Source organism: Geotrypetes seraphini, chromosome 3, assembly GCF_902459505.1.
Source record: "Geotrypetes seraphini chromosome 3, aGeoSer1.1, whole genome shotgun sequence".
Classification (NCBI taxonomy): Eukaryota; Metazoa; Chordata; class Amphibia; order Gymnophiona; family Dermophiidae; genus Geotrypetes; species Geotrypetes seraphini.
Genome location: NC_047086.1, coordinates 196,162,051 through 196,186,754, shown reverse-complemented (window position 1 = coordinate 196,186,754; position 24,704 = coordinate 196,162,051). Strand labels below are relative to the sequence as shown.

General features: G+C 47.1%; 2 protein-coding genes across 7 annotated transcripts in view; one reads left to right on the top strand and one right to left on the bottom strand.

The window, feature by feature from the left end:
- ITGB7 (integrin subunit beta 7) overlaps positions 1-24,704 on the bottom strand; it is a 130,720-nt gene that overhangs the window by 8,859 nt on the left and 97,157 nt on the right. Inside the window, exons 12-15 of the mRNA XM_033936223.1 lie at positions 14,799-15,019; positions 13,952-14,174; positions 1,864-2,069; positions 1,478-1,638 (exon numbers count right to left, since the gene is read on the bottom strand). Of these exons, the coding sequence (XP_033792114.1) occupies positions 1,478-1,638; positions 1,864-2,069; positions 13,952-14,174; positions 14,799-15,019 (811 nt within the window). The remainder of the gene's footprint in view (positions 1-1,477; positions 1,639-1,863; positions 2,070-13,951; positions 14,175-14,798; positions 15,020-24,704) is intronic.
- Positions 1-24,704, top strand: part of ZNF740 (zinc finger protein 740) — a 91,751-nt gene that overhangs the window by 50,182 nt on the left and 16,865 nt on the right. For 4 of the 6 annotated variants that reach the window (XM_033936231.1, XM_033936224.1, XM_033936226.1 and 1 more), the window contains one exon: positions 1,539-2,274. The exons of 1 other annotated variant lie outside the window; for it this stretch is intronic. In XM_033936231.1, coding sequence (XP_033792122.1) covers positions 1,539-1,559 — 21 coding nt within the window. In that variant the 3' untranslated portion in view covers positions 1,560-2,274. Of the gene's footprint in view, positions 1-1,425; positions 2,275-24,704 lie in introns of those variants that run through there. One more of the 6 variants, XM_033936227.1, reaches the window with a different exon arrangement.

The following is a 24,704-nucleotide window of genomic DNA, read 5'->3' as shown; positions in this document are numbered from 1 at the left end:
CTGGAACCTATCCTTCCTCTTTCCTGGTCTGACATCTCTCTCTTCTGCCCCCCCCCCCCCCCTTTCCTCATCCAGTGGTCTTACCATCTCTCTCTCCTTCCTCTCCCCCTGCTCCAGGGTCTGGCATCTCTATTTGCCCCTTCCTTTTCTTCCCCTGGAGCTCTGGTATCTTTCCTTCTCATCCCCACAGTCCAGTATTTCTTACATTCCCCATGCTATTCCTTCCCAACCCCACCTACGACGGGATCTGGTGCGTGTTCACCGTTCTTCTCAGTGGCACTGCTCTAACTCTGAGCCACAGACAGTGTGAGTGAAGCAAACACTCTGCTTCCGGCAACCCTGGAAGCTTTCTCTCTGTTTCTGCTTCCTGCCTATGCGATGACAGGAAGTAGTAGCATAGGAAAAGTTCCCGAGTCACCGAATGCAGCGTATTTACTTCACTCATGCTGCATTGTTGGGAGAACGGTGAGCAAGCAACGGATCTCGCTGGGGAGGAGGGGCAGTGGCAGGAGACACAGGATTGATACAGTGAAGTGAAGCCAGGGGGGGGCAGGGGCTCTGGATAAGTGTGCAGGCCTTGCAATAACTGCTGTAGGGTTTCCAGATGTCTGGTTTCCCAAGACAAAAATAGAAAAGCCGCCCGGACTTCCTACTGCGTCCTCAAAAAGAGGACATGTCCGGGGAAACCCCAACCTATGATAACCCTAGCAAAGAAATACCAAGTCTTCATAGTGTTTAATAAATCTTATCAGTCGCAGTATTATTATTGTTTAATTACAGTACAATTGAGGCATAGGGAACTGGTGACTTAGCTAAAATTATGCTGAAAAGGGCAACACTGGGATTTCAACTCTGTCTAGATCCTAAAACAGTTCAGTAGTGGCCACCTCACTCTTAAGAACATCCTGCTCCTCTGCTCCTCCCTTTTGTCTTGTTTACTCTCCCTCTCCTTTGTCCCCCAATTCAGCATTTGGGCCCGCCTGTGGCCTGGATACTTCCCCCCCCAACACACGCACACACACACACTGTACCTCAGCACCATTGCTGACATCAGCAGCGATGCACAACGCTGCCTTGATCGGCACCACAAGCTTTCCTCAGCTGCGTCCTGTCCTTACTGGCATGCCTTCCTCTTTTCTCTTGGCAGGATGAGGGATAGGATGGCAGGCAGCAGATATGCGGGCAAAGGTGCTGAGGTAGAGCAAGGAGGGGTGTTCAGAGAGGGTGGAAAGTTGTTGGGCTGCTGGTGGGAAACAAATGCCAGATCCAAGAGGAGAGGGAGAGAAATATAAAACAAAAGGTGGGAGGGGCAGTTTTGAAAGGCCACACCCACAACCCAGAGCATCCTCATTCCTAGTCCCAAGGTCTAACCTCTATCAACATATTTCATCTGCCAATGCTTTCACTCTGACATCTCCTTTTCAGGTGCTGATTTTACTTCCTGGTGCATTTTTGTAAAAAAAAATTGTTCCCTGACCTCATTCCATTGCACATTCTTCCTTTCACTCTCAAATTTCGCATACTCCCTCCGGTCATAGAATTCCACAGTGATGCGATAGATGATGATGAGAAGAAGACCGATGAACACAATACCCAGAACCAATCCCAATATGATGTTCAATGTCTGGTCGGCTGGCTCTAGAAAGAATGAAAGGTCATCAATGAGGGCCGTTGGGTACCCCTGCCTCGAGGCTTGGAGCAACATGGCAACAACCTTCAGAGTGCATGCAATGTATAAAACTGCACTACAAATCTATATGCATAGAATTCTGTAGTTACAAGGTTTTGCAAATGTTTGTAAGGATATTGATACAAATGTTGCTACTGCCATGGTGCGCTGGAATGAAAATGCCTGTTGCTTACCTTGCTTAGCCACCACTTTGATGAAAACCTTTCCTTCTTTCTCCTCAATAATCTTGAAGGTGATAAGTGCATCCTCTGATTTCTTATTGCACCACCCCTCACTGTCATCCTGCTTTGGGATTAGTGACACATTAACATTGGCACAAGAGCTTTGACAGGTGTCACGTAATGGCCCTGTCTCAAAGGCTTTGCACTCTGCGCAGTCCCTGCAAAAGATAAGACAGGCATCACACCCAAACAAGAGTGACCAGCTTAATGTGCTTTGGGATGTGTGGGAGTGGGTGCTCAACCGTGGTTTTCTGTTTAATGGGTTACAAATCCCCATTATGTTAGCAAAGAGGGAGGATTCTTTTTTAAAAAATGGAAAGCAATTAAGGTTTTCCAATTTCTTCTTTGTAAAGGTTCTTTGTATTATCCCAGGACAAGCAGGCATGATATTCTCACATGTGGGTGACGTCATCTATGGAGCCCCGATGCGGAAGCATTTTCAAGCAAACTTGATTGAAGATTTAAGTTTGCTCTGCTGCTCCACGCATGCGTGCCTTCCTGCTCCACTAGGGGGTGCATCCCCTCGTGGTCTCCAGTTCAAAATTTTTCCGCGAGCCTAGAAGACGTGTTTTTCAGGCTCTGCCCCAACTGCCTTCTAGCACCGCGATTTTTTCTTGTTTTTTCACGATTAAGTCGCTGTGCGCGAATTCTTTACTTCTTTACTTGATTCCTGCTTCGTTTTCGACGACCCGGAGGCTTCCGGGTCCCCGTGGCCGCGTGGCTAATCGACCCGCGGCTACTTTCGATTTAATGTCCCGGCCTCTGACCGGATTTAAAAAGTGCACCCGGTGCGAGCGGCTTCTTTCTCTCACAGATCCGCATCGCCGGTGCATCCTCTGTCTGGGGGCGGCTCATCCAACCGACTCCTGCCCCCAGTGCGCTATTTTCCAAAACCGGGCCCTCCGCCGAAGAAAAGCCCGCATGGCGGATCTCTTCACCCCGGACCAACCCTCCACCTCGGCCTCGAGGTCGGCCCCGGCCTCGGCCCCGGCCTTGACCTCGGCCCCGGAAACCTCAGCATCGCCTCGAGACTCGACCCCGAAGTCCTCGGGACAACAAAAAGCCTCGGCTCCGGGTAAGTCCCCTCTTCCCTCTTCAGGTTCTGTAACAGCGAAGAAGCCAACCTCGGGGACAGCGGCGACGCATGGCGGAAGCCCCATGCTTACAGCCCCGTCTAAGCCCTCCAAGCCTTCGGGCCGTGCCTCCACCACACGGGAATACTCTAATACGAGGTCGCCCCCGGTGGAGCGCACCGAGGCAGTGGACATGCCTTCGATGCTGTCCGTGCCCGTCTTCCAGGACCTACTCCGAGCGATGATCACGTCGGAGCTGTCCGCTGCAATGGCCCAGTTTCAATCGGCCTCGACCTCGAATGTGCCAGACCAGCCTGAGCCTCACACCGAACAACCTCGAGGAAAGGTGCGCAACCCTCGCCGCATCCCATCCTCCTCGGACTCCTCGCCGAGACGCCCGAGACGTTCCCCCTCCGCAGACCGCAGAGGGGCAAAACGTCGGGTTAGAACTACAGAAACCTCGAACCGCCGTACCTCCAAGAGGGCACGAGGTTCACCAACTCTACGAGGCCGTTCTCCCACACCTCGTACGGGACCACTAAGGGTGGCTGAGTTATCACTCTCCAACCCGCACATCCTCCGAACTCCCCCTCGGACGCATTCTCCGAGGGAGTCCGGATCAAGGTCACCAATCCGACATCGATCGGTACCCCTAACCCCGGCATCGTCTCCGAGGGGCTCCTCGAGACGCCGAAGATCGACAACCCCGGAACACTCTCACAGTGCTTCCCCAGTCTCGGAGCATGGATCAGAGCATGAACCTCGATACTCGAGGGAAGCCTCCTTATCCTTCTCCAACCGACGAAAGTCTCGTTCCCCGACCCCGCACGGGGCCCCGGGGACATCTCGCCCATCCTTCACTCGCTTTGTCCAAGACATGGGCCACGCATTGGACTTAGACCTCCAGTCCGACTCCAGATACTCTAAGGAATACCTGGCGGAGCTGGATATGCCATCACTGCCCAGAGAGTCCCTTCGCTTACCACCTAACCCGGTACTCCAACAGGCCTTCTTCAGGAACCTGGAGACCCCCTACATGGTCACGGCCGTACCCTCCAAAATGGAGGCCAAGTACCGCACAGTACCTTACCCGGGATTCGAGCAACCACAGCTCTCCCACCAATCGCTGCTAGTAGAATCCTCCTTGAAAAAGGCTCACCCGTCCCGGGTCTCAGCAGCGGTCCCCCCAGGCCGAGAAGGCCGAACCCTGGACAAGTTCGGCAGGAGGCTATACCAAAACGCAATGATGGCCTCTAGGGTGCAAAGCTACACTTTCACCTTCACATCATACCTCAAACACCTCATTGGACTATTGAGAGCCTTTGAGATTGACCTACCGGCCTCCCGGCAGGGAACGTTCGGCCTGCTCTTAGAGTCCCTCTCCAACCTGCGCCTTCATCTATTCCACGCGGCCTACGATGGCTTCGAACTCTCCTCCAGAGAAGCAGCCTTCGCTATCGCCATGCGCCGACTAGCTTGGCTGCGCCTGGTCGACATGGACCCCAACTTACAGGACCGGTTGGCTAACCTCCCCTGCGTGGGAAAGGAATTGTTCGATGACACTATCGAGGCGGCGACAAAACGCCTCTCCGAACATGAACGCTCGTTTGCCTCCCTTGTCCGGCAAAAGCCCAAACCGCCAGCGTCCAGGCCATACAGGGCCCCTCCGCGCCGCTACCCACAAAAGTCCACCCCTGCTTTCTCGCGGCCCCCACCCAGACGTCCGCAAGCCCACCACAGGGCCATGCCCAAGTCTCAACCGCCCGCGAACACCAAACCATCCCCGTCCTTTTGACGGGACACGCGGAAGGGGGCGGGCCCCCTCCGCCATAGTCCCAGGCCTCCTTCCCATCGGGGGTCGACTCAAAGCCTTTTACCCTCGCTGGGAACAAATCACGTCGGACGCATGGGTCCTTGGCGTGATCTCATCAGGGTACTCTCTCAACTTTCGGGCCATTCCCCCAGACAATCCACCAAGGAATTGCCCTCCCAACCGGACTCAGCTACCTCTACTCCTCTCCGAGGCTCGAGACCTGCTCCGCCTGAGAGCAGTGGAGAAGGTCCCCCCCGACCAACGGGGGAAGGGCTTCTACTCCCGTTACTTCCTGGTACCGAAAAAAACGGGAGACCTACGCCCAATACTAGACTTGAGACGCCTCAACAAATTCCTGGTACGGGAAAAGTTTCGGATGCTCTCACTACCAACACTCTACCCCCTGATCGACGAGGGCGACTGGCTCTGCTCCCTCGATCTCAAGGAGGCGTACACACATGTCCCAGTGCACCCCGCTCACCACAAGTTCTTGCGTTTCCAGGTAGGGGACTGGCACCTACAATACCGAGTCCTCCCCTTCGGACTAGCATCATCACCTCGGGTCTTCACCAAGTGCCTCGTGGTGGTAGCAGCAACCTTACGTTCCCAGGGCCTCCAGGTATTCCCCTACCTGGACGACTGGCTAATCAAAGCCCCGTCCAAGGAAGGGGTTATCTCAGCGACCCAACAGACTATTACCTACCTACAAAGTCTGGGGTTCGAAATAAACTTCCCAAAATCTCAACTACGCCCCTCGCAGTCCCTACAGTTCATCGGGGCCACGCTGGACACGGTTCGCCTCCGTTCCTTCCTCCCCCCTCCGCGCCTGGAGGCGTTAGTAAGTCTGAGCCGAAGGATCTCTCGGCTGACCTCAGTATCAGCTCGACAGATGATGACCCTCCTGGGCCACATGGCCTCCACCGTCCATGTCACACCCTTCGCCCGCCTCCATCTGAGAATCCCTCAATGGACCCTGGCGTCTCAATGGCGTCAAGACCGGGACCCGATCGACCGCTCCGTGACAGTGACTCCTTCATTGCAACGATCGCTCCGCTGGTGGGCCGACTCTTCAAATCTTTCCAAAGGTTTGCTCTTCCTCACCCCACCCCACAGCAAGGTACTCACCACGGACTCGTTGGAGTACGCTTGGGGAGCCCATCTGGACGGCCTACGCACCCAAGGAATGTGGTCAGCACAAGACCGTCGCTGCCACATCAACGTGCTAGAACTTCGGGCCATCTACCTCGCAACTGTAGCCTTTCAACATCTGCTCCGCGACCGAGTGGTTCTCATCCGAACCGACAACCAGGTAGCGATGTACTACATAAACAAACAAGGGGGCACAGGGTCTTGGCCCCTTTGTCGGGAAGCCCTGCGCCTCTGGAAATGGGCAATCTCCAACAACACCTTCCTTCGGGCGGTGTACATACAAGGAGAACAAAACTGCCTGGCGGACAGACTCAGCCGCCTCCTCCAGCCACACGAGTGGGCACTACACTCTCAGGCACTACGAGGAGTGTTCGAACGGTGGGGGACGCCTCAAATAGACCTGTTCGCGTCCCCTCACAATCACAAGCTACCTCTCTTCTGCTCCCGGATATACTCCCCGGACCGGCTTGAGGCCGACGCCTTCCTCCTCGACTGGGAGGGAAGGTTCTTGTACGCGTTCCCGCCGTTTCCTCTGATACTGCGGACGCTTGTCCACCTGAAAACAGTACAAGCCACCCTGATCCTGATTGCCCCTCGCTGGCCACGCCAGCCGTGGTTTTCCCTGCTACTTCAACTCAGTGTCAGAGATCCACTGCCTCTGCCTCTGTTTCCCTCTCTACTGTCACAGGGTCAGGGTTCACTGTTACATCCCAATCTTCAGTCTCTTCATCTGAATGCTTGGTTTCTCTCCCCCTGACTGCTCTCCCCGTGTCTCAATCAGTCAAGGAGATATTGGAGGCCTCCAGAAAAACCTCAACGAGAACCTGCTACTCACAAAAGTGGACCAGATTCTCAACCTGGTGCTCCTCCCACAGCCAGGACCCAGTGTCGGTCCCCGTCCCCCTGGTCCTTGACTATCTACTTCAACTATCTCATTCCGGCCTAAAGACCAACTCCATTCGAGTACACCTCAGTGCAATTGCGGCCTTTCATCAGCCCCTGGAAAGGAAAGCCCTCTCGCTCCATCCCTTAGTCACTCGCTTCATGAAGGGTCTGCTAAACGTCCACCCCCCTCTCAAACCTCCCCCGGTGGTTTGGGACCTTAACGTGGTTCTGGCTCAACTAATGAAACCTCCATTTGAGCCATTAGACAAATGCCATCCAAAATTCCTCACTTGGAAGGTAATTTTCTTACTCGCGCTCACGTCCGCACGGCGGGTTAGTGAGCTACAAGCGCTGGTAGCGGACCCACCCTTCACGGTATTCCATCACGACAAGGTGGTACTCCGCACCCATCCAAAGTTCCTACCTAAAGTAGTGTCTGATTTCCATCTAAATCAGTCCATCGTCTTACCCATGTTTTTTCCCAAGCCCCACTCTCACCCAGGAGAAGTGGCGCTCCACACTCTTGACTGCAAAAGAGCGTTGGCCTTTTACCTCCAACGCACTCAGCCACACCGGAAAGTCCCACAACTGTTTCTGTCCTTCGACCCAAACCGGTTAGGCCACCCAGTTTCCAAACGCACCTTATCCAACTGGTTGGCCGATTGCATCTCCTTTTGCTACGCTCAGACTGGTCTCGCGCTGCATGGTCGAGTAACGGGACACAAAGTCCGAGCGATGGCAGCCTCCGTAGCCTTCCTCAGGTCCACACCTATCGAGGAAATCTGCAAAGCTGCCACGTGGTCTTCGGTTCATACCTTCACCTCCCACTACTGTCTGGACTCCCTGTCCAGAAGCGATGGCCGGTTCGGCCAATCGGTATTGCGAAATCTATTTGCTTAAATTGCCAACTTCCCTCCATCCCTCTTCAGTAAGCTTGGAGGTCACCCACATGTGAGAATATCATGCCTGCTTGTCCTGGGATAAAGCACAGTTACTTACCGTAACAGGTGTTATCCAGGGACAGCAGGCATATATTCTCACAACCCACCCACCTCCCCGAGGTTGGCTTCTTGGCTAGTTAAGTGAACTGGAGACCACGAGGGGATGCACCCCCTAGTGGAGCAGGAAGGCACGCATGCGTGGAGCAGCAGAGCAAACTTAAATCTTCAATCAAGTTTGCTTGAAAATGCTTCCGCATCGGGGCTCCGTAGATGACGTCACCCACATGTGAGAATATATGCCTGCTGTCCCTGGATAACACCTGTTACGGTAAGTAACTGTGCTTTACAGTAATACAAAAGTTAAGGAGGATTCTTCCAAATGATCTAATAAAGAATTATTGAATAATTAAATAAGCATGTAGACAGGGAGTGGAGGAAAACTCACAAACAGGAGAATAAGTTGAAATGGGAAAACTTAAGATGTACTGTATACATCTTAAATAGATCTTAGAAAAAATAATTTTATTCAGTGTTGCCAGAGGATGTGGTAAGAGCGGATAGCGTAGCTGGTTTTAAGAAAGGTTTGGACAAGTTTCTGGAGGTAAAGTTCATAGTCTGTTATTGATAAAGACATGAGGGAAACCACTGCTTGCCCTGGATTGGTAGCATGGAATATTGCTACATCTTGGGTTTTGGCCAGGTTCTAGTGACCTGGATTGGCCACCGTGAGAATGGGCTACTGGGCTTGATGGACCATTAGTCTGACCCAGTAAGGCTATTCTTATGTTCTTATCTATATATATAAAATCGGATGTATGTATGTATGTGCCGCGATCACGCAAAAACGGCTTGACCGGTTTGAACGAAACTTGGTATGCAGATCCCTCACTACCTGGGGTGATCGCGGCCCACCTGCACACCTGGGCGGAGCTACAAACAGAAAATCAGATTTCACCCATTCAAGTCAATGGAAAAAATGTATAAAGCTGTGGGACCGATTTGAACGAAACTTGGTATGCAGATCCCTCACTACCTGGGGTGATATGTTCTGGGGGTCTCTCGGCCCACAACTCTATGTTGCTTGCTCAAGGGTGGGTTCACCCAACAATTTATATGTTCTTGCTCCTGGAGGTGAAACTAAAAATGTTGTTTATAATCAAGTTTTGTGTTAGTTGTATTGTATTCATTTTGTCAAATATTTCACATTATAATTTGAATATTGTACTTTTTATTAAGCTGTAAAACAATAATTTCATTCACCACTATAAAGTATCTTTATTTGAATCCATTTACAGTGTTATTGCTATAATTAAATACCCGTGCAACGCCGGGTCATCAGCTAGTGTTGATATAAAGAAATGTTTAGAGTAGTTCATGGCCTAACCAAAGTAACTGATTTGAAATCTCTACTGGAATTGATTACACCTACTGCTGATCAATTAGCAAAATACTTCAGAGTGAAGGCGGAAGCCCTGAGAGAAGAGTAAGGTACTAATTTAAATTATAATAAGCTGTTAGTTACAAATGAAGAGGTTCCAGCAGATAAGATATGGTTTGATTTTGATAATATAACAGAAACAGAAGTTGAATTATTACTGAAGAAATATCTCAGATCTACATGTATATTAGAAGCTTGCCCAAATAATTGAGGCCCCAGTGTTCGAAACTTACCATGCCTTTAATGATCGATGCTAAACCAGTTCTAACTGGTTTAGCATCAAAGTATTTTAGCTTATGATGCACATAATGGCTCTTCGTGGTCTTTTCCATGCTTCGTATCATCCTTTGCTAATACTATGTAAATGCAGGACAATGAGGTTATTAATATTAAAATGAGCACTCTACAATGCCCAGACATTGCCTGCTGATGCATGAAATGAAGCAACATAGAAACATAGAGTAATGCATCTCCAACCCTCCCTCCCTCCATGCTGTTTCTCCAGCCCTCGCTCCCTCCTCTGACCTCCGATGCTGCTTCCCCTCATGACCTCTCTAGCTTCCAACTCCCCCATCTACTTCCCCAATCTTTAGGCAACTGGCAATAGCAATGAGGTGAACCTATTGCTACCAGCCTGCCCAGGAAGCCGCCTCTCTGCAGCGACTTCCTGTTCCCATATAGGCAGGACCTGCAGAGGGCTTTCAGGGAAGGCCAGCAGCAGCAGGCTCACCTCATTGCTGGTGCCAGCTGCCCAGAGATTGAATTATAGCGGCCGGAGAGAAGGTAAGTGGGGGAGTTGGGAAAGCCGGCTAAACCCAGACAGATTCCCCATTTTAAAAAAAACAACATACAGGCACCCAGAAAGTCCTCTAAAAAGAGGACAAGTCCAGGTTTTCCTGCACGTATGGTTTGAGAACTATAAGGCTTGTTTAGAGTGTGAGAGCTTTCAGGCCCCACAATGAAGTTTTTAAGTGCATTTGCTGCTGCTACTGCTTGGGGACTAAGGAGAAGGCAAAAGGGTGGGGGAGGAGTAGAGGATGCCCCATTAACACCAAATTGTTATGTTGCTCAGGATGGCAAACCAGCCCAGGTCCACAGCTTAATTATATGTTGTGTGAAAAGGTATTTTCTATATGTTTTCAGTCTGCTACTTGTCAGTTTCATAAAGTATTGTCTTGCTTTACTGTTTGAAAGATTAAACAACCCCGAAAATAAGATCTATCCCAAAAATAAGCCCTAGCATGATTTTTAAAGATGGTCCTAGTATAAGCCCTACCCTAAAAATAAGCCCTGGTTAAGCTCAACCCCCAAAGCCCCTGATTCCATACCTGACACTAGTGCTGTCCGATTCGCTGAAAAAAAATCAGACTCGTCAATTCAGTGATCTCCATCCCAGTGAGACCTGACATACCTCCGCTTCGAGGCAGCACTCTGAACGGGCTGCTTTGCGGTCTTCGCTGCTGGGGTTTTCCCTCTGCCATGTCACAGTGAGAGGGTCAGTGGGGTTCTGCTGCACAGGGGGATGGGAGGGAGGGATAGAAAGATGCTGCAGAGGGAAGGCCTGGCCCCAGTGGGTAAGACCGCGAAGCAGCCCATTTAAAGCGCTGTTGCCACTGCTGTTTTTGGAGCCCTTGCAGCGGAGGTATGCTGCACAGGAGGATGAGAGGGAGTGACAGAAAGATGCTGAACATGGAGGGGATAAAGGAAAGAGGAAGAATTGGGGTGGAGGAGAGGAAGGGAGAGATAATTGTCATACATGGAAAAAAAAAGACATCCCCCAAAATAAGTCCTAATGCATTTTTTGGACACAAAATTAATATAAGACACTGAGGATTTTAAATTGGGGACATTTTTTTTGAGAGAGAGATTATTGATTATTATGCATAGCACTGTATTTCACTGGTATTGTTCATGTCTTATTGCATGTAACCCACACTGAACCTGATTACAGAATAGGGGGTAGAGAAGGGGAGGTGAGATGCTGGCCATCTAAGGGGTGTAGGGAGGGAAAGGAGAAATGCTAGCTGCCTGGGGGTATATAAAGAGATTCTGGACACCTTGGGGGCAGAGAAGGGAAGGGGAGATACTGAACACCTTTGCGGGGGATAAAGAGGGGAAGTGGAGATGTTAGTTACCTAGGGGACTGAGAGAAGAAGGGGAGACAGTGGCATTCAAAGCAGTGGGCACTGGAGGATCAAGTGACTTGCCCAGGGTCACAAGGAGCAGCACTGGGATTTGATTTCACAACCTCTGGGTGCAGAGGCAGCAGCTCTACCAATGAGCCACGCCTTCCTATAGGAAAGGGTGATGCTGAACTGTGGCGAGAAGGCAGAGGGTCTTGGACTGCTTTTAGGGAGGCACACATGGCTGGAGGCTCATCTAAAGCATCCAATACTCTTGGGCCAGCCTTGGTTGTCTAGAACTTTTGTTTTCCTTTGATTACAGTTGCTATTTGCACCACACAGACCCTGCCACCCTAGGTGATTGCTTGTTTTGCCCAATGGAATGGAGCAAAGGCAGTCCTCACTTAAACTGCATAGCTATCTGTATTGTGATTGAATACCATTGCTTATCCACATAGCTTTGTACTTTTCCGCTACTGTATACCGTCTAGAATTGAAAAGGTGTGACGTGATATAAATAAAGATTATTATTATTATGGTTAAGGGGCTGGAGGAGTTGCCAAACAGTGAAAGAATAGAGAAACTGGGCCTCTACTCCCTCGAACAGAGGAGATTGAGAGGGGACATGTTTGAAACATTCAAGGTACTGAAGGGGATAGACTTAGTAGATAAGGACAGGTTGTTCACCTTCTCTAAGGTAGGGAGAACGAAAGGGCACTCTCTAAAATTGAAAGGGGATAGATTCCGTACGAACGTAAGGAAGTTCTTCTTTACCCAGAAAGTGGTAGAAAACTGGAACGCTCTTCTGGAGTCTGTCATAGGGGAAAACACCCTCCAGGGATTCAAGACAAAGTTAGACAAGTTCCTGCTGAATCAGAGCGTACGCAGGTAGGGCTAGTCTCAATTAGGGTGCTGGTCTTTGACCAGAGGGCCGCTGCATGAGCGGACTTCTGGGCATGATAGACCACAGGTCTGAACCAGCAGCGGCAATTCTTATGTTCTTATTACAGCTAGTGCTGGCTGTGACTGAATATGTATGTTCAGCACCGCTGCTTCTGTGGATAGGGGATGCTGCAGATACTTGGACAATCTGCATGCTGCAGCTGGCATTCTAAAACAAACAGTGAGCAGGCTGAGGATAATCTGACCTCTAGCAAACAAGTGTGGGGTTGGAGGAATAAGGAGTGCAGTCAGTGTTTCAGCCTGATGGTTAGCTATAACTACTATCAACATTTTTTCCTTCTTCTAAATAAAGCAAGTCTTTGGAAGCACTACTTATGTGATTGTGAATTCAAGGGGAGAAGAAAGTGCAGAATAAATGTGTGGTGTTCCCTCCACCTGCCCTAGGAAAACACCTTTAAGTCTGAGCAGGGCAGGATTAACCAATAGGTCAAGTAGGCACGTGCCTAGGGCCCGAAATGGTCAGGGGGGCCCGATGAAGGAGAGCATCAACATTGTTTTTTCCAAACGGCGATGGGCCCCTCCAGCATCGATCAGCAATGCGGGCCCCCCGATCAGCAACGCAGCCCCCCCATTGACAGAAAGTAAGACAAGCAAGCAACGGGAATTGTAATTTTGCAAGCGGTGCTGCTTGCCCAAAGCTTCCCTCTGATGTAGCTTCCTGTTTCCGCCTGGGCGCATAGTGGGGTGGGGTGGGGTGGGGCGGGGCAGGGGGCCCAATGTACTTGTGTGCCTAGGGACCCTCGCCAAATTAATCCTGCCCTGAATCTGAGCATATTAAAATTAGAGAATAGTGGTTACATATCCAGAGTGGCCCTGAGGCCATAATGATACCATTATTTTTTTAAAAACCAGTTATGTAGGCAATTTTGTACTCTCTTTATATGAGTTAATCCAAGATCTTTGAGGTAAGTGAAGATGACAGTAGTGAAAAAATGAAGGGGGCAATAACCTTGACATAGCAGAATAGTAAAACTTGAGCCATGTTGGTGAAAATGTCCCCCACTCGACTACAAAAAAAGCTAAGTAGTTAAACATTTATGATTTTGAAAGATAAGAAGATTAGAATTAATGATATAGATAAGAAATTTAAGAAAGAAGATTAAAGGATTACTATATGGGGATCAGTGAAGATTGGATGTATAAATCCCTAGCGACAATGAAAGTAGGTGACATCGCTGAGACCCCAAATGAAAGCTTTGATATGTTCTAAAAACTATTGATACACTGAGTGGTGTTTTCTGAGTTTAACAATTATTTTTCACACATACTAGATAGATTTCACTATTCTGGGACTTCAATGTATGCAAATATGTCTCATGCATATAAATTATATTATGTACAGTATATACTGATGTCCACTCCAGATCATATAGATCTTTCAAGACAGAAATGGAAAAAGTGCCTAGTGGCCAACTTCTATGTAGCCAGAGCCAATTGCCAGACTGGCGCCTATAGACTGACATGTATGACTTTGAGCTTTAGGCAAACTCTTGCAACTGGTGCTGCTGTACAATTTTCCCCAGACTTTCCTGCATTCTCAGTCATATGTCCCTTTTCATTGGTTCCCTGATTGAGATTCCCACTGTGAGAGGTACCCTCTTCCCCTCTCCAAGAACTGGGTTGTATGGCTGGCTAAGTGGCTTTTGCCTTCTTACTTGTGAAGCTGGCATGGTGTCTTACAGCCTGGGCACTGGGTACACAATTTCTCAAAGTAGCCATCATCACATTCACACTTGTTGCACTCGCAGCGTCCATGTCCACTGCAGACCACCCCATCCTTGGTGCACTGGCTTGTGTCCAAACTGCATTCGCAAGCAGTACCGGTGTAGTTAGCACTACAGTTGCAGTTTCCACAGGAGCAGAAGCCATGGCCTTCCCCTGATAAAAGGTGAACACACACATAATGTCATTGAATCTTTAAATTGATTATTTTTGCTGTGTTAACAGTAGCCAAAGGTCTACATTCTTCAAGACAATCAGCACATTGGTAATACTTTGGCCCTAATGATTTTATAGTGCAAGAAAGTTATTCTTGATATTTACTACTTTGGGAAAACTTCTCCAGAAGGTGGTAAACAAATCTTAATAAACTAACAGTAAGAATCATGCAATGAACGGAGGATAACATGATCGAGCAATGACCCGTATGGCCTGTCGGTTGCACTGCCTTACTAAGAAAAAACATTTCTACATCACAACCCTTCTGCAAGGGTTTAGGTACTTTCTGGCCTCTGCTGACCAAAGGTACATCTCTGTTCCTTGGTGCTCTTAGGAGCTAATCAGAAAAGCAAAATTATCACAAAATTATCTACTAGCCCATGCTGTCATTTTTTTATGGCATATCAACAGGTAAAGTATTGTACAAGAGCAGGTCAAGAAAAGAGCTCACTGTTACAAGATGGTAGGTTCCTATCCCTAGGGTTTGCAAACCCAGCAACAGGTTGTACCATATACGGTAGCTAGTCCTGATACTGTAATGACCTTGTGGACCCATGCTTTTACCTCCACACAGCACCCCATTGTGCCTCTCACAGCTTGTGTCATCGCACTCGCAGTACAGCCCGTGGTAGCTGTTGCTATTACAGATGCAATGGCCGCACTCGCACCGTCCCTTGCCACTGCAGAGCAGGGAGCTGTTATTCCTGCAGCTGGCTTCCAGGTCTGAATCCTGGTGTTCCTTCTGCTCACATTCACACAGCTTTCCCAGGCGGTTCTTGCCACAGCTGGAACAAGAAAGCAGCAGAAGCATCACAGTTCCATAAAATAAAGCCAAGACCATTGCCAGGATATCAGGATATCAGGCACTCTTTAGCACACCTCAATTATCTTTCAGGTCTCTGGGGACTCCTCCCACTCCCACATTAGCCCAACATCACTTTTCCCAGAATTATTCTGTAGAAATGTAGAATTGCTAAACAATGGGAAAAAATAATAATAATAACTTTATTCTTGTATACCGCCCACTCACAAAGATCCAGGCGGTTCACAAAAAAGAACTGTACAATCAGTGAAATATACATATTGGACATAATAAAATTGAAGTTAAGAACAATTATGTAATAAATTTATCAAATAAATATGTTTTTAAAATCCTTCTAAAAGCAGTTTACAAAAACATTTGAAAGATCAAAGGAATCAACCAAGAATTCAGTTTTCCTAATTGAAAAGCAAATGTCTTATTTAAAAAGTCCTCTTTGTTATCAAACTTGTGCCATTTTGCATTAGAACAGAAGCATAGCTGTTCACATAATCACAGACCCCTAAAGAAGCCAATAGTTTAGTGAAACGGGTCCGGTTGAGCCAAGAACAAAGCTACGAATAGTAGTTATAGAAGAACTGGCAAAAACTAAGATAAGTGCTGGTTCTTTTCATCTTTAAATATTTATTGCACTAAGCACTTTAAATTATTGAAAGCACAAATTGTTTAAAAATAAAAAAATATGGTGCATGCTGAACAAAATCTGGGAGAAATATGAGATGTGACTCCTTCCACTGAATCTGCTTCGCTCTTTATGCAGCTCAAAGGATGTCCATGACCAGCTGAAAACTCAGCACTTTTAAAATTATCGGTCTTGGACCTTTTTGAGTGAAAGAAACTGCAAATTAAGCCTCCCATGGATCGCTACAAATGCAGGCTTTTCCTAATTATGATGGGGATAGCTATGCAAATGATAATCCGCAAATGGAAAAATTGCGACCGCTTCAACTTTCCGTTTGGTGAGCCAGTTTATGTTTAAGTTATAAATATGAAAAGATGAATGCTGATAAGTTGGGGCATAGCAATTTTTTTAATTTGGTTTGGGGCCCATTGACATCTTTTGTTACTTCAACATAGGTGTCTTTTATTTTATTTTTGTTTATTTTTATACATATCCAGGACGGGATGGGGGATATCTTTTTGGTTTATTTCTTGATTAAATTGTTGGATGGAAGGGGAGGGATATTTTTCTTCTGCAATGTTATTGATGGAATTTAAGTGCTTACGTTGATTATTAATGTCTGTATAATTCCTGACACTTTGTATTAGTTTTGAAAATTAATAAAGATTAAAAAAAAAAGGAGCACACAGAAAGCTAAATGAAAGATATCTTACACCTGCTGGGGCTGATTTAAAAATTAAATGATTAATCAGCACAGGCATCTGAGAGCTTAGTTGTGAATTATATTACACACTAGTGTAGTTTAAGCCCATTAGATTAACAGTGCTAGAATATATGTGCAGAGTTAATAGTTAAAACAATTTACTAAAAACTTACCATGAGAACTTTTATATCCATTATATCCATGGTCCTTTTTTGTGTGTTTGACTACCACCTTCTGTCTATCTGTCTATCTCCTTGTCTGTATTTCTTTATTTCACTGTCTCTCATTGGCAGCTGTATTTTTTTGTGTGTGTCTTTCTCTCTTTTTTTTTTTTTTTTTTTATCTGTCTCTCTTGTCCCCTGTTCTTCTGTGTCTGCACTAACCCCCCCCCCCCCTTTTTTACAAAACTGTAGTGTGGTTTTTAACGCCAGCTGTGGCGGTAACAGCTACGACGCTCATAGAATTTCTATGAGCGTTGTAGCTGTTACCACAACCACCAGTGCTAAAAACCATGCTACAGTTTTGTAAAAGGGGTATAAGGCAACAACCATGTTAATTATCATTAACATGCCTTACACACAAAATTTACAACACACAAAAGTTAAATAAAGAGATACATCCCATACAAATACATAACTGCTAATTATTATGCAAAATGAATACACAGCTTGAGTGAAACTTCTCAAGCTGCATTATTGAAGGAAGCGCTCCCTTATTTGACACCCTGACCCTAGTAGCAGTACTATGATACTGCAATTGGGACTTGGCTGTACCATTTTGAAAATGGGGCAACTGGGGCAGTAACTGGGGGGAAATAACTGAAGTTATTTCTGACCATCACTTAACACCTTGGATATCTAAGTAGGTTCCTGAGCAATCAATAGTATTTGGGGAGGTCCAAGGGGTATAGAGTCCAAAGGGGTGGCCAAACATTTTCAAAAGGATTAGGAGCGGAGCGTCTTTGGCGGAGAGGGGAGAGGCCTGTGCGGGAGGAGAAGCCTCGGAGCCATTCAGCGCCTGTACACCGCACTCCTCAGCATGAGTGGCAGCAGCCGGCAAAGGACCAGCTGGTTTGCCGACTTGGGCTCGGGGCCTTCCGCTGTTGGAGGAGCGGAGCGGGCTTCTGGAGGCGATCAGCGGGTGGTTGCGGTCCCGTGCTGAAGTTTGGAGACGGTGACACGACAGCGTCCTCTATCCCAACTCTCTGGCAGACGCGGTAAGAGCTGAGAGGGCCGGCGGGACAAATATTTAGCCTTTCCCCCCCCCCCCCCGCCTCCAGCGCGGTCTCAGAACTGGTTCGGTGTCAACCGCCTCGGGGGGAGGGAGAGAGAGAGTTTCACGCGCATGCGCACTCCTACCTGCGGGTCGCTACAGCTCATGGAAAACCGGCGCACGCAAGTGGGAGTGCGCATGCGCGGCTAGCATTTTATTATATTAGATATTGGAGGCAATTGTGTTCAAAAAGTCGATATAGGATGCAAGTTTGATAACAAATGTAGAATTGGCCATCATACTTCCAAATAATAAACACAGGCTAAAACCACAGGCTAGCACTGAGAGTCAGGGCAGGAAGGCGTTTGGCAGGCAGATCGGGGCAGCGGGAGAGTAGGGGCAGCGGAAGGTGTTCGGCAGGCAGATCAGGACAGCGGGCAGGAGAAGAGCATCGGGGCAGAGCAGGCAGGAGAAGAGCATCAGGGCAGCAGAGAGCAGGACTTCGGAGAGTCAGAAAGACGTTTTTGACTGGTCCCCAGCAATCGCTTCATGGGATGATAGGCCAGCCCAGTCGGTTTGGAAAATTTGGTTGGTGAATCGCGTCCCTGTCTACTTTGCATGACGTTTCCCCTAATTTGCATGTATGGATTTTAAGTGGATTGCAAGAGAGGTTAGTGAATCAGGTCGGAGGGAAATATGGTCGTAAAGGGGTCGCAAAGCGATCAGTACATGATCGGCTTGCTTTGTGAATCTAGCCCAAAGTGCAGAACACTCTTGGAGAAAGAATCTTTCAAGGTCCACAAACACATGATTTAAAGCTCTCTCTAAGTTCTACTCAGTCGCTTTAAGGAAAGCGAAATGAAACTATATACATAGGATTATGCAACGGGATTTGAATAATTCTCAACTGTATCGGCTTTTTTATTGTCTTTCCGGAACATCTTCTACTAGCAGCCCTTCATCGCAATCTCTGGCTTCACTTTGTGCCAAATACTTTGCTCACGGCTTTTCTGACAAGGTTTCTCAGTTAAGTACCCCTGGTACTTCTTCCTCTATGGTTCTTGTCTCTGAGCTTTCAGCTTTTAATCTTCCTTCTGACTCATCCTTAAAGAAGTTAGTTGCTTCTTCCCCCAAATGACCCAATTCCACCTTTCCTTATAAAAAGATTCTTAGGATCAAATCCTTTGACCAGTTGTATGCAGATTTTGCTCTCCCTCGCACTGATGGATTTGCTTATATGCAACTTCATCACTATATTGCTTCTTTACCCTCTTGCCATTTAAGGGCTTCTTGTCAGCAGCTGTTGTCTACGGCATTTACCATTGGATCTCAGCTCTCTGTTCCTCTCAAATTTCATCACAGACATCACGCCAGATTGAGGACCTCCTGGGCTCGTGATCTTTCTATAGCATTACCTAATGATATGATTCTCCATGCTGTAAAACAATTATCTGCTTTACGTAAATATACTACATTTTGGGAACAACATTATAAATTGGTTCTGCGATTGTATATCTCCCCTAAGAGGGCTCACCTTTCTGGATTCCGAGTCTCTGCTGCTTGTCTTCGCTGTGCCGCCCCTGAAGCTGGTTTGGGACATATGTTTTGGACTTGTCCTACCATTCAGTCCTTTTGGGATACCATTTTTCTTTTTGTGGAACATATTTGGAATGTTACCATACAACATTCTCCCTTGCTTCTATTTAGTGTCCCTCTCCATTTTTCTCCTAGACAACAAGGGACTGCAGCTTTTCTCCGGGGACTGTACTGATAGCTCTAAAGTACATTTTGATCAAATGGTTAGAGGTGGATGGCCCTGATTATTCTCTCTGGCATTGTCGCCTGATCACACTCCTGATGTGGGAACGCAGAGTTGTGCAGGACTTTTCTTCCTTACTTGGGCGCACATTTTAGCGCACTTGAGAGCCTTTTTGGAACACAATGACACCAGCGGCTCGTAGTCGCTTATTGAACTGTTGATCTGTTGTTTTGAGCTGCTTACTGAGCTCGTTGACCCTACTTGGGTCTCTATGCTATTTTTCCTGACTGGTATCTTTCTGGGCTGGTTGCTTGAAGGAGGACAGGGGCGGGGGTTGCTTGATATTTGTTGCTATAATGAGCTTGTCCTATTTGCTTGGCTTTATTTCTTTTTACTTGTTCTTGTTGAGCTCAATAAAATATATTTGACAATAAAAAGATTCTTAGACTGTCTTTCTGGTCCCTTGATGGATATAGTCTCTAATAGTCTCAATTCTGCAACATTTCCCCCTACTTGGAAACATGCTATAGTTACTCCTGTGCTTAAAGTTCCTAAATTTGTCCTGCAGAAGTCGCCATTATAGGTCTATTTCTAACTTTCCTTTTCAAAATCACTGAAAATGTCGTAGCTGTGCAACTGTCTGATTTTCTTGACTGTACAAATGCTCTTCATCCATGTCAGACAGGTTTTCGTCCTCAGCACTCTACTGAACATTCACTCTTAGGTTTAACTAACTACGCGAGATCTATTTTTGATGGCAATCTGATATTGTTCTCTTTTCTTTGGATATGTCTACTGCATTTGATTTGGTGGATCATTCATAGAAACATGGCGGTAGATAAAGGCCAAATGGTCCATCTAGTTTGCCCATCCGCAGTAACCATTATCTCTTTCTCTCTCCGAGAGATCCCATGTGCCTATCCCAGGCCCTTTTGAATTCAGACACAATCTCTGTCTCCACCACCTCCACCAGACTGTTCCATGCATCTACCACCCTTTCTGTAAAAAAGTATTTCCTTAGATTACTCCAGAGCCTATCACCTCTTAACTTCATCCTGTGCCCTCTCATTGCAGAGACTCGACTCATACGCATTTACATTAGGTAGGTATTTAAAAGTCTCTATCATATCTCATCCAGTCAAAGAAATTGATCAGATTTGTCTGACAAGACCTACCTCTAGTGAATCCATGTTGCCTCCGGGCCTGTAATCCACATGATTCCAGAAATTTCACCATTCTTTGTTTTAAAAGTGTTTCCATTAATTTCCTTACCACAGAAGTCAGACCTACCGGCCTGTAATTCTCTACTTCCTCTTTACTTCCACTTTTGTGGAGAAGGCCCTTATCCGCCTTTCTTTAGTCCTCTGGTACCACTCCTGACTCTAGAGACTCATTGAAAAGGTCAGTCAGCAGAACTATCAGAACTTCCCTAAATTCCTTCAGCACCCTCCAGTGGCATGCCAAGGGGGTGGGGGGGGAGGTCCGCCCCGGATGCACGCCTTAGGGGGGGGTGCACAGCCGGCCAAGTCCAGGTCATCCGGTGCCGGTCCGCAGAAAATTCCTACCAGTCTGCGCAGGGCCGGCAAGATTGGATTAGGGCCATCGGCAGCGTCTGGGCTGCATCAGTGCCCCCCCCTCCTACGCGATGCAATTTAAGATCGGCAACGGGCCTCCCCCCTCCTGCAATGGCACTCAAGTTCGGCAACGGGCCTCCTTCTCCCCCCGGCATCAACAGTACTTCAGATCGGCAACCGTGGTATTCAGTTCAAAGCTTCCTTCTGACTCAGCTTCCTGTTTCCGCCCAAGCAGTTCGAGTCAGAGGGAAGCTTTGGCCTGAGCACTGCGGTTGCCGATCTGAAGTGCTATTGATGCCGGGGGGGGGGGGAGAAGGATGCCCGTTGCCGAACTTGAGTGTCATTGCGGGGGGGGGGGCCTTGCCGATCTTGTTGCCAAAATCGGAAAGAAAGGTGAGAGGAAGGGAGAGAGATGGGCCTGTGGTGGATGGACAGATTGAGAGAAGGGGGCAGATGATGCAAGTGGGGGGGAAATAGAGAGAAGGGGCAGATGATGCAAGTGGGGGGAAAGAAAGAGAAGGGGCAGATGATGGAAGTGGGGCAAAAGAGAGAGAAGGGGGAGAGAGAAGAGGGCAGATGATGGAAGTGGGGAGAAGGGAGAGCAAATGCTGAATAGAAGTGGAGAAAGAAAACACATACTGGATGGAAGGAGGGATAAAGAAAAAGGACATATGCTGGATGGGGGGAAGAAGACAGAGTTAGTGAGATAGTGGAGGGGTGAAGGAAAGGGGTGGCATGCTGTGGGTGACACAATGAAAAAAGGGAAACTGAGGACTGTATAGTAAGAAAGAATTTAATTTAGACGGAGGCAGAAAATAAAGAAGGAAGACCAGAGAAGGAAAGGGAAGAGAGAGAGGAGAGAGAGATGCCAGAGAACGGGTAAGGAGACAGAGATATCAAATCTGAGCGGAGGAAATGAGAAGAGAGAGATGCTGAAAACCTACAGGGGAGAGGGAAAGAGAGATGAAAGGAGAAAGATGCCAGACCATGAGGAAACAGAGGGAAGATGGCAGGGGGAAACAGACAGTTTCTGAAAGGGGTAGACAGTGGATGGAATGGGCAGATGCTGGATTGAAGAGAGAGCAGACGCTGGAAGGAAAAGAGTGAAAAGAAGATAAAAGCAGAAACCAGAGACAACAAAAGGTAGAAAAAAATCATTTTATTTCTATTTTGTCATTAGAATATATCAGATTTTAAATATAGATCCTGCTAGAGACATAACTGGGGACTGCAAAGTCTAGGCAGTGCTTCTTTAGCTTCCAGCTGGCTTAGGGCTCTCTCAGACCAGGGGGCACTCCCCTAACACTATTCCTGTCATGTATGACTGCAGTATTCTGTTAGCATGATATTTCTGTGTAGCATTCTGTAATAATTTGGCTTGTTCAGTTTTCTTGATAGTAGAGGGGATATATGTGAAGGGAAGGGGAGACAGGGGTTTTGTTGGTCCTTGCTCTGTATATTTATATTTATAAAATGACAATTGTACAGAATATTGTTTCTTTTTATACTTTAATAAAATACGTTCAATATAAAATCATAACTGAGGCTTGTGCGGATGGGATCAGATGGTTTGCGGGGACCGAGCTTGCGGAGACAGGGTGGAAATGTGTTTTTTTAATTTCAGTCTTAGTAGTTTGCCGGTCCACAAAATAATTCTTTTATTTCTGCCGGTCCATGAGTGTAAAAAGGTTGAAAAATACTTATCTAGAGCAGTCGGCAGCTGCGCTGAGGTGCAGGAAGGTTCCCCGATGACTCGTCTGCCGGCTTTGCTCCGGAAGAAGTAAGTTACGTCAGAGGGGGTGGACCCGGCAGAGGCAGTTATTGCAGGACCTTGCCACAACTCCCTGTGTCTGCTGGGTCCACCCCCTCTGACGTTACTTACTTCTTCCGGAGCAAAGCCTGCAGACGAGTCATTGCGGGATCTTCCAGCTTGCGGCTGCCGACTCTGCTCCAGAGCTAGTACGTCGGAGTGGGGTGGACCGGAAGCTGGCAGCTACAGTCATCGCGGGAAAGGAGCAGGACTGCTGGAATGAAAGAGTGGTGCAGGGAGAGAAAGGGGGCAGGGTGGTATGGAAGGGTGTTGCTGATGAAACTGATGTACAGGGAAAGGGGAGAGAGACATAAGGGGGAAGGATACTGGATAGAATTAGATTGGAGGGAAAGAAAGGGGGCAGATGCTGATTGAAGAGGGGTGGATGGAGAGAGAAAGGGCAGACATTGGATGGTAGTGTGGCGGGTAGAGGGGGAGCCTATGCTGGATGGAAGTGTGGATGGGAGCGATAAGGGAGCAAATGCAGGAAGGAAATGGGAGAAGAGAAAGGGGCAAAAAACAAAAGGAATTGACCCCAAAATATCCACAAAGAAGAAAATCCAGAGAAAACCAAAAAAAAAAAACCAAAAAAAACTCTGTGGAGTGACGATGTTCCCAAATGGACTTTATTAGAAAGTATCAAAGTTCCAAAGGTACACTAAAATCATCCATATAAAATAATTCCATCCACATAAAAGTAAATCATCCACATAAGAGCCTTAAAGGACCTAGTCCGCTAGGGATACAGGACCCAACACGGTCCGCGTTTCGACAAAAAGTCTTCTTCAGGGGTCCTATAAATAATGAGGGGTACATTAAGAATGCATGTAAGTTATGAATAGTAGTGGTGATAAAATGTGAAACTGTGAATGATATCTGGCATGCAAAGAGTATAAAAGATATGTGATAAAAGGACACAGTGATGTAAATGGCACTAATAAAAATGAGTTGGTGAAAAAGGTGATAAATGTCATAAAAATGTGAAAACAGAAAATATTTGGATCTATGCAAAATGCAGAGTGAAGTGAAAAACTTAATTGCATTATAAAAATGGTGGACGTGTGAAGACCATGCTAAACAAATGATCAGTGAATACTTATGTTTAAACAAGCTAGAAAGACACAAAGGGAACTGTATAGGACAAAAAGAGGAAGAGGAATACATACCCTGGGGGTCCTATAAAGGTGTGTACGTGGGAAACTAAAATAATATTGAATTTAAAATTTCAAAAGTTAAAACCATATATAAAACTCTATACTACTGCCAAGTTTAAGATTAAACATATTAGCAAAGCCATATAGAATGTTTTTAACAAAGCTGTGTAGAATATTTTAAAACCCTAAAACAGATACAGATGATGGATGATAGAAAAAAGGGGGCCATGCAGTAACTAAGAGGGGGTGAGATCTTCCAATAAAGAGGCTAATTCTAATTGAAAAACTAACAGGTCAAAAGCCATATAAGTTAGCATATGAAAGGGGAGCAGACGATGGAAGTGGACAGAGAGAGGAGAAGGTTCTAGATGGAAGGGGTAGAGAAAGAAGGAGGGGATAAATAAAAGGAGGGCATATGATGGAGGGAAATACTGGAGGAGTGAGGGAAAGAGGTGGCAAGCTGTAGGTAGACAGTGAAAAAGGAAATTGATGAGAGGGTAGTAAGAACGTAATCTAGATGGATGCATCTATTTAAATTGAAAAGGAAAATGAGGGAAGAAAGGGATTGCAGAAGAGAGGTGTGGGAAGGGGAAGGAGAGGAGAGAGATGCCAGACCAATGGGGGTGAAAGGAGAGATGGAAGGGGGAGGCATACAGTTTCTGGAAGGGGCATAGAAGGAGAGAAGATGCCATATAGGGGCAGAGAGATGACAGACAGTAGATGGAAAGAAGAGAGTAACAAGAAGATGAGGAAAGCAGAAACCAGAGAAGACAAAGGTAGAACAAAAATTTTCTATTTATTTATTGCTTTAGGAGA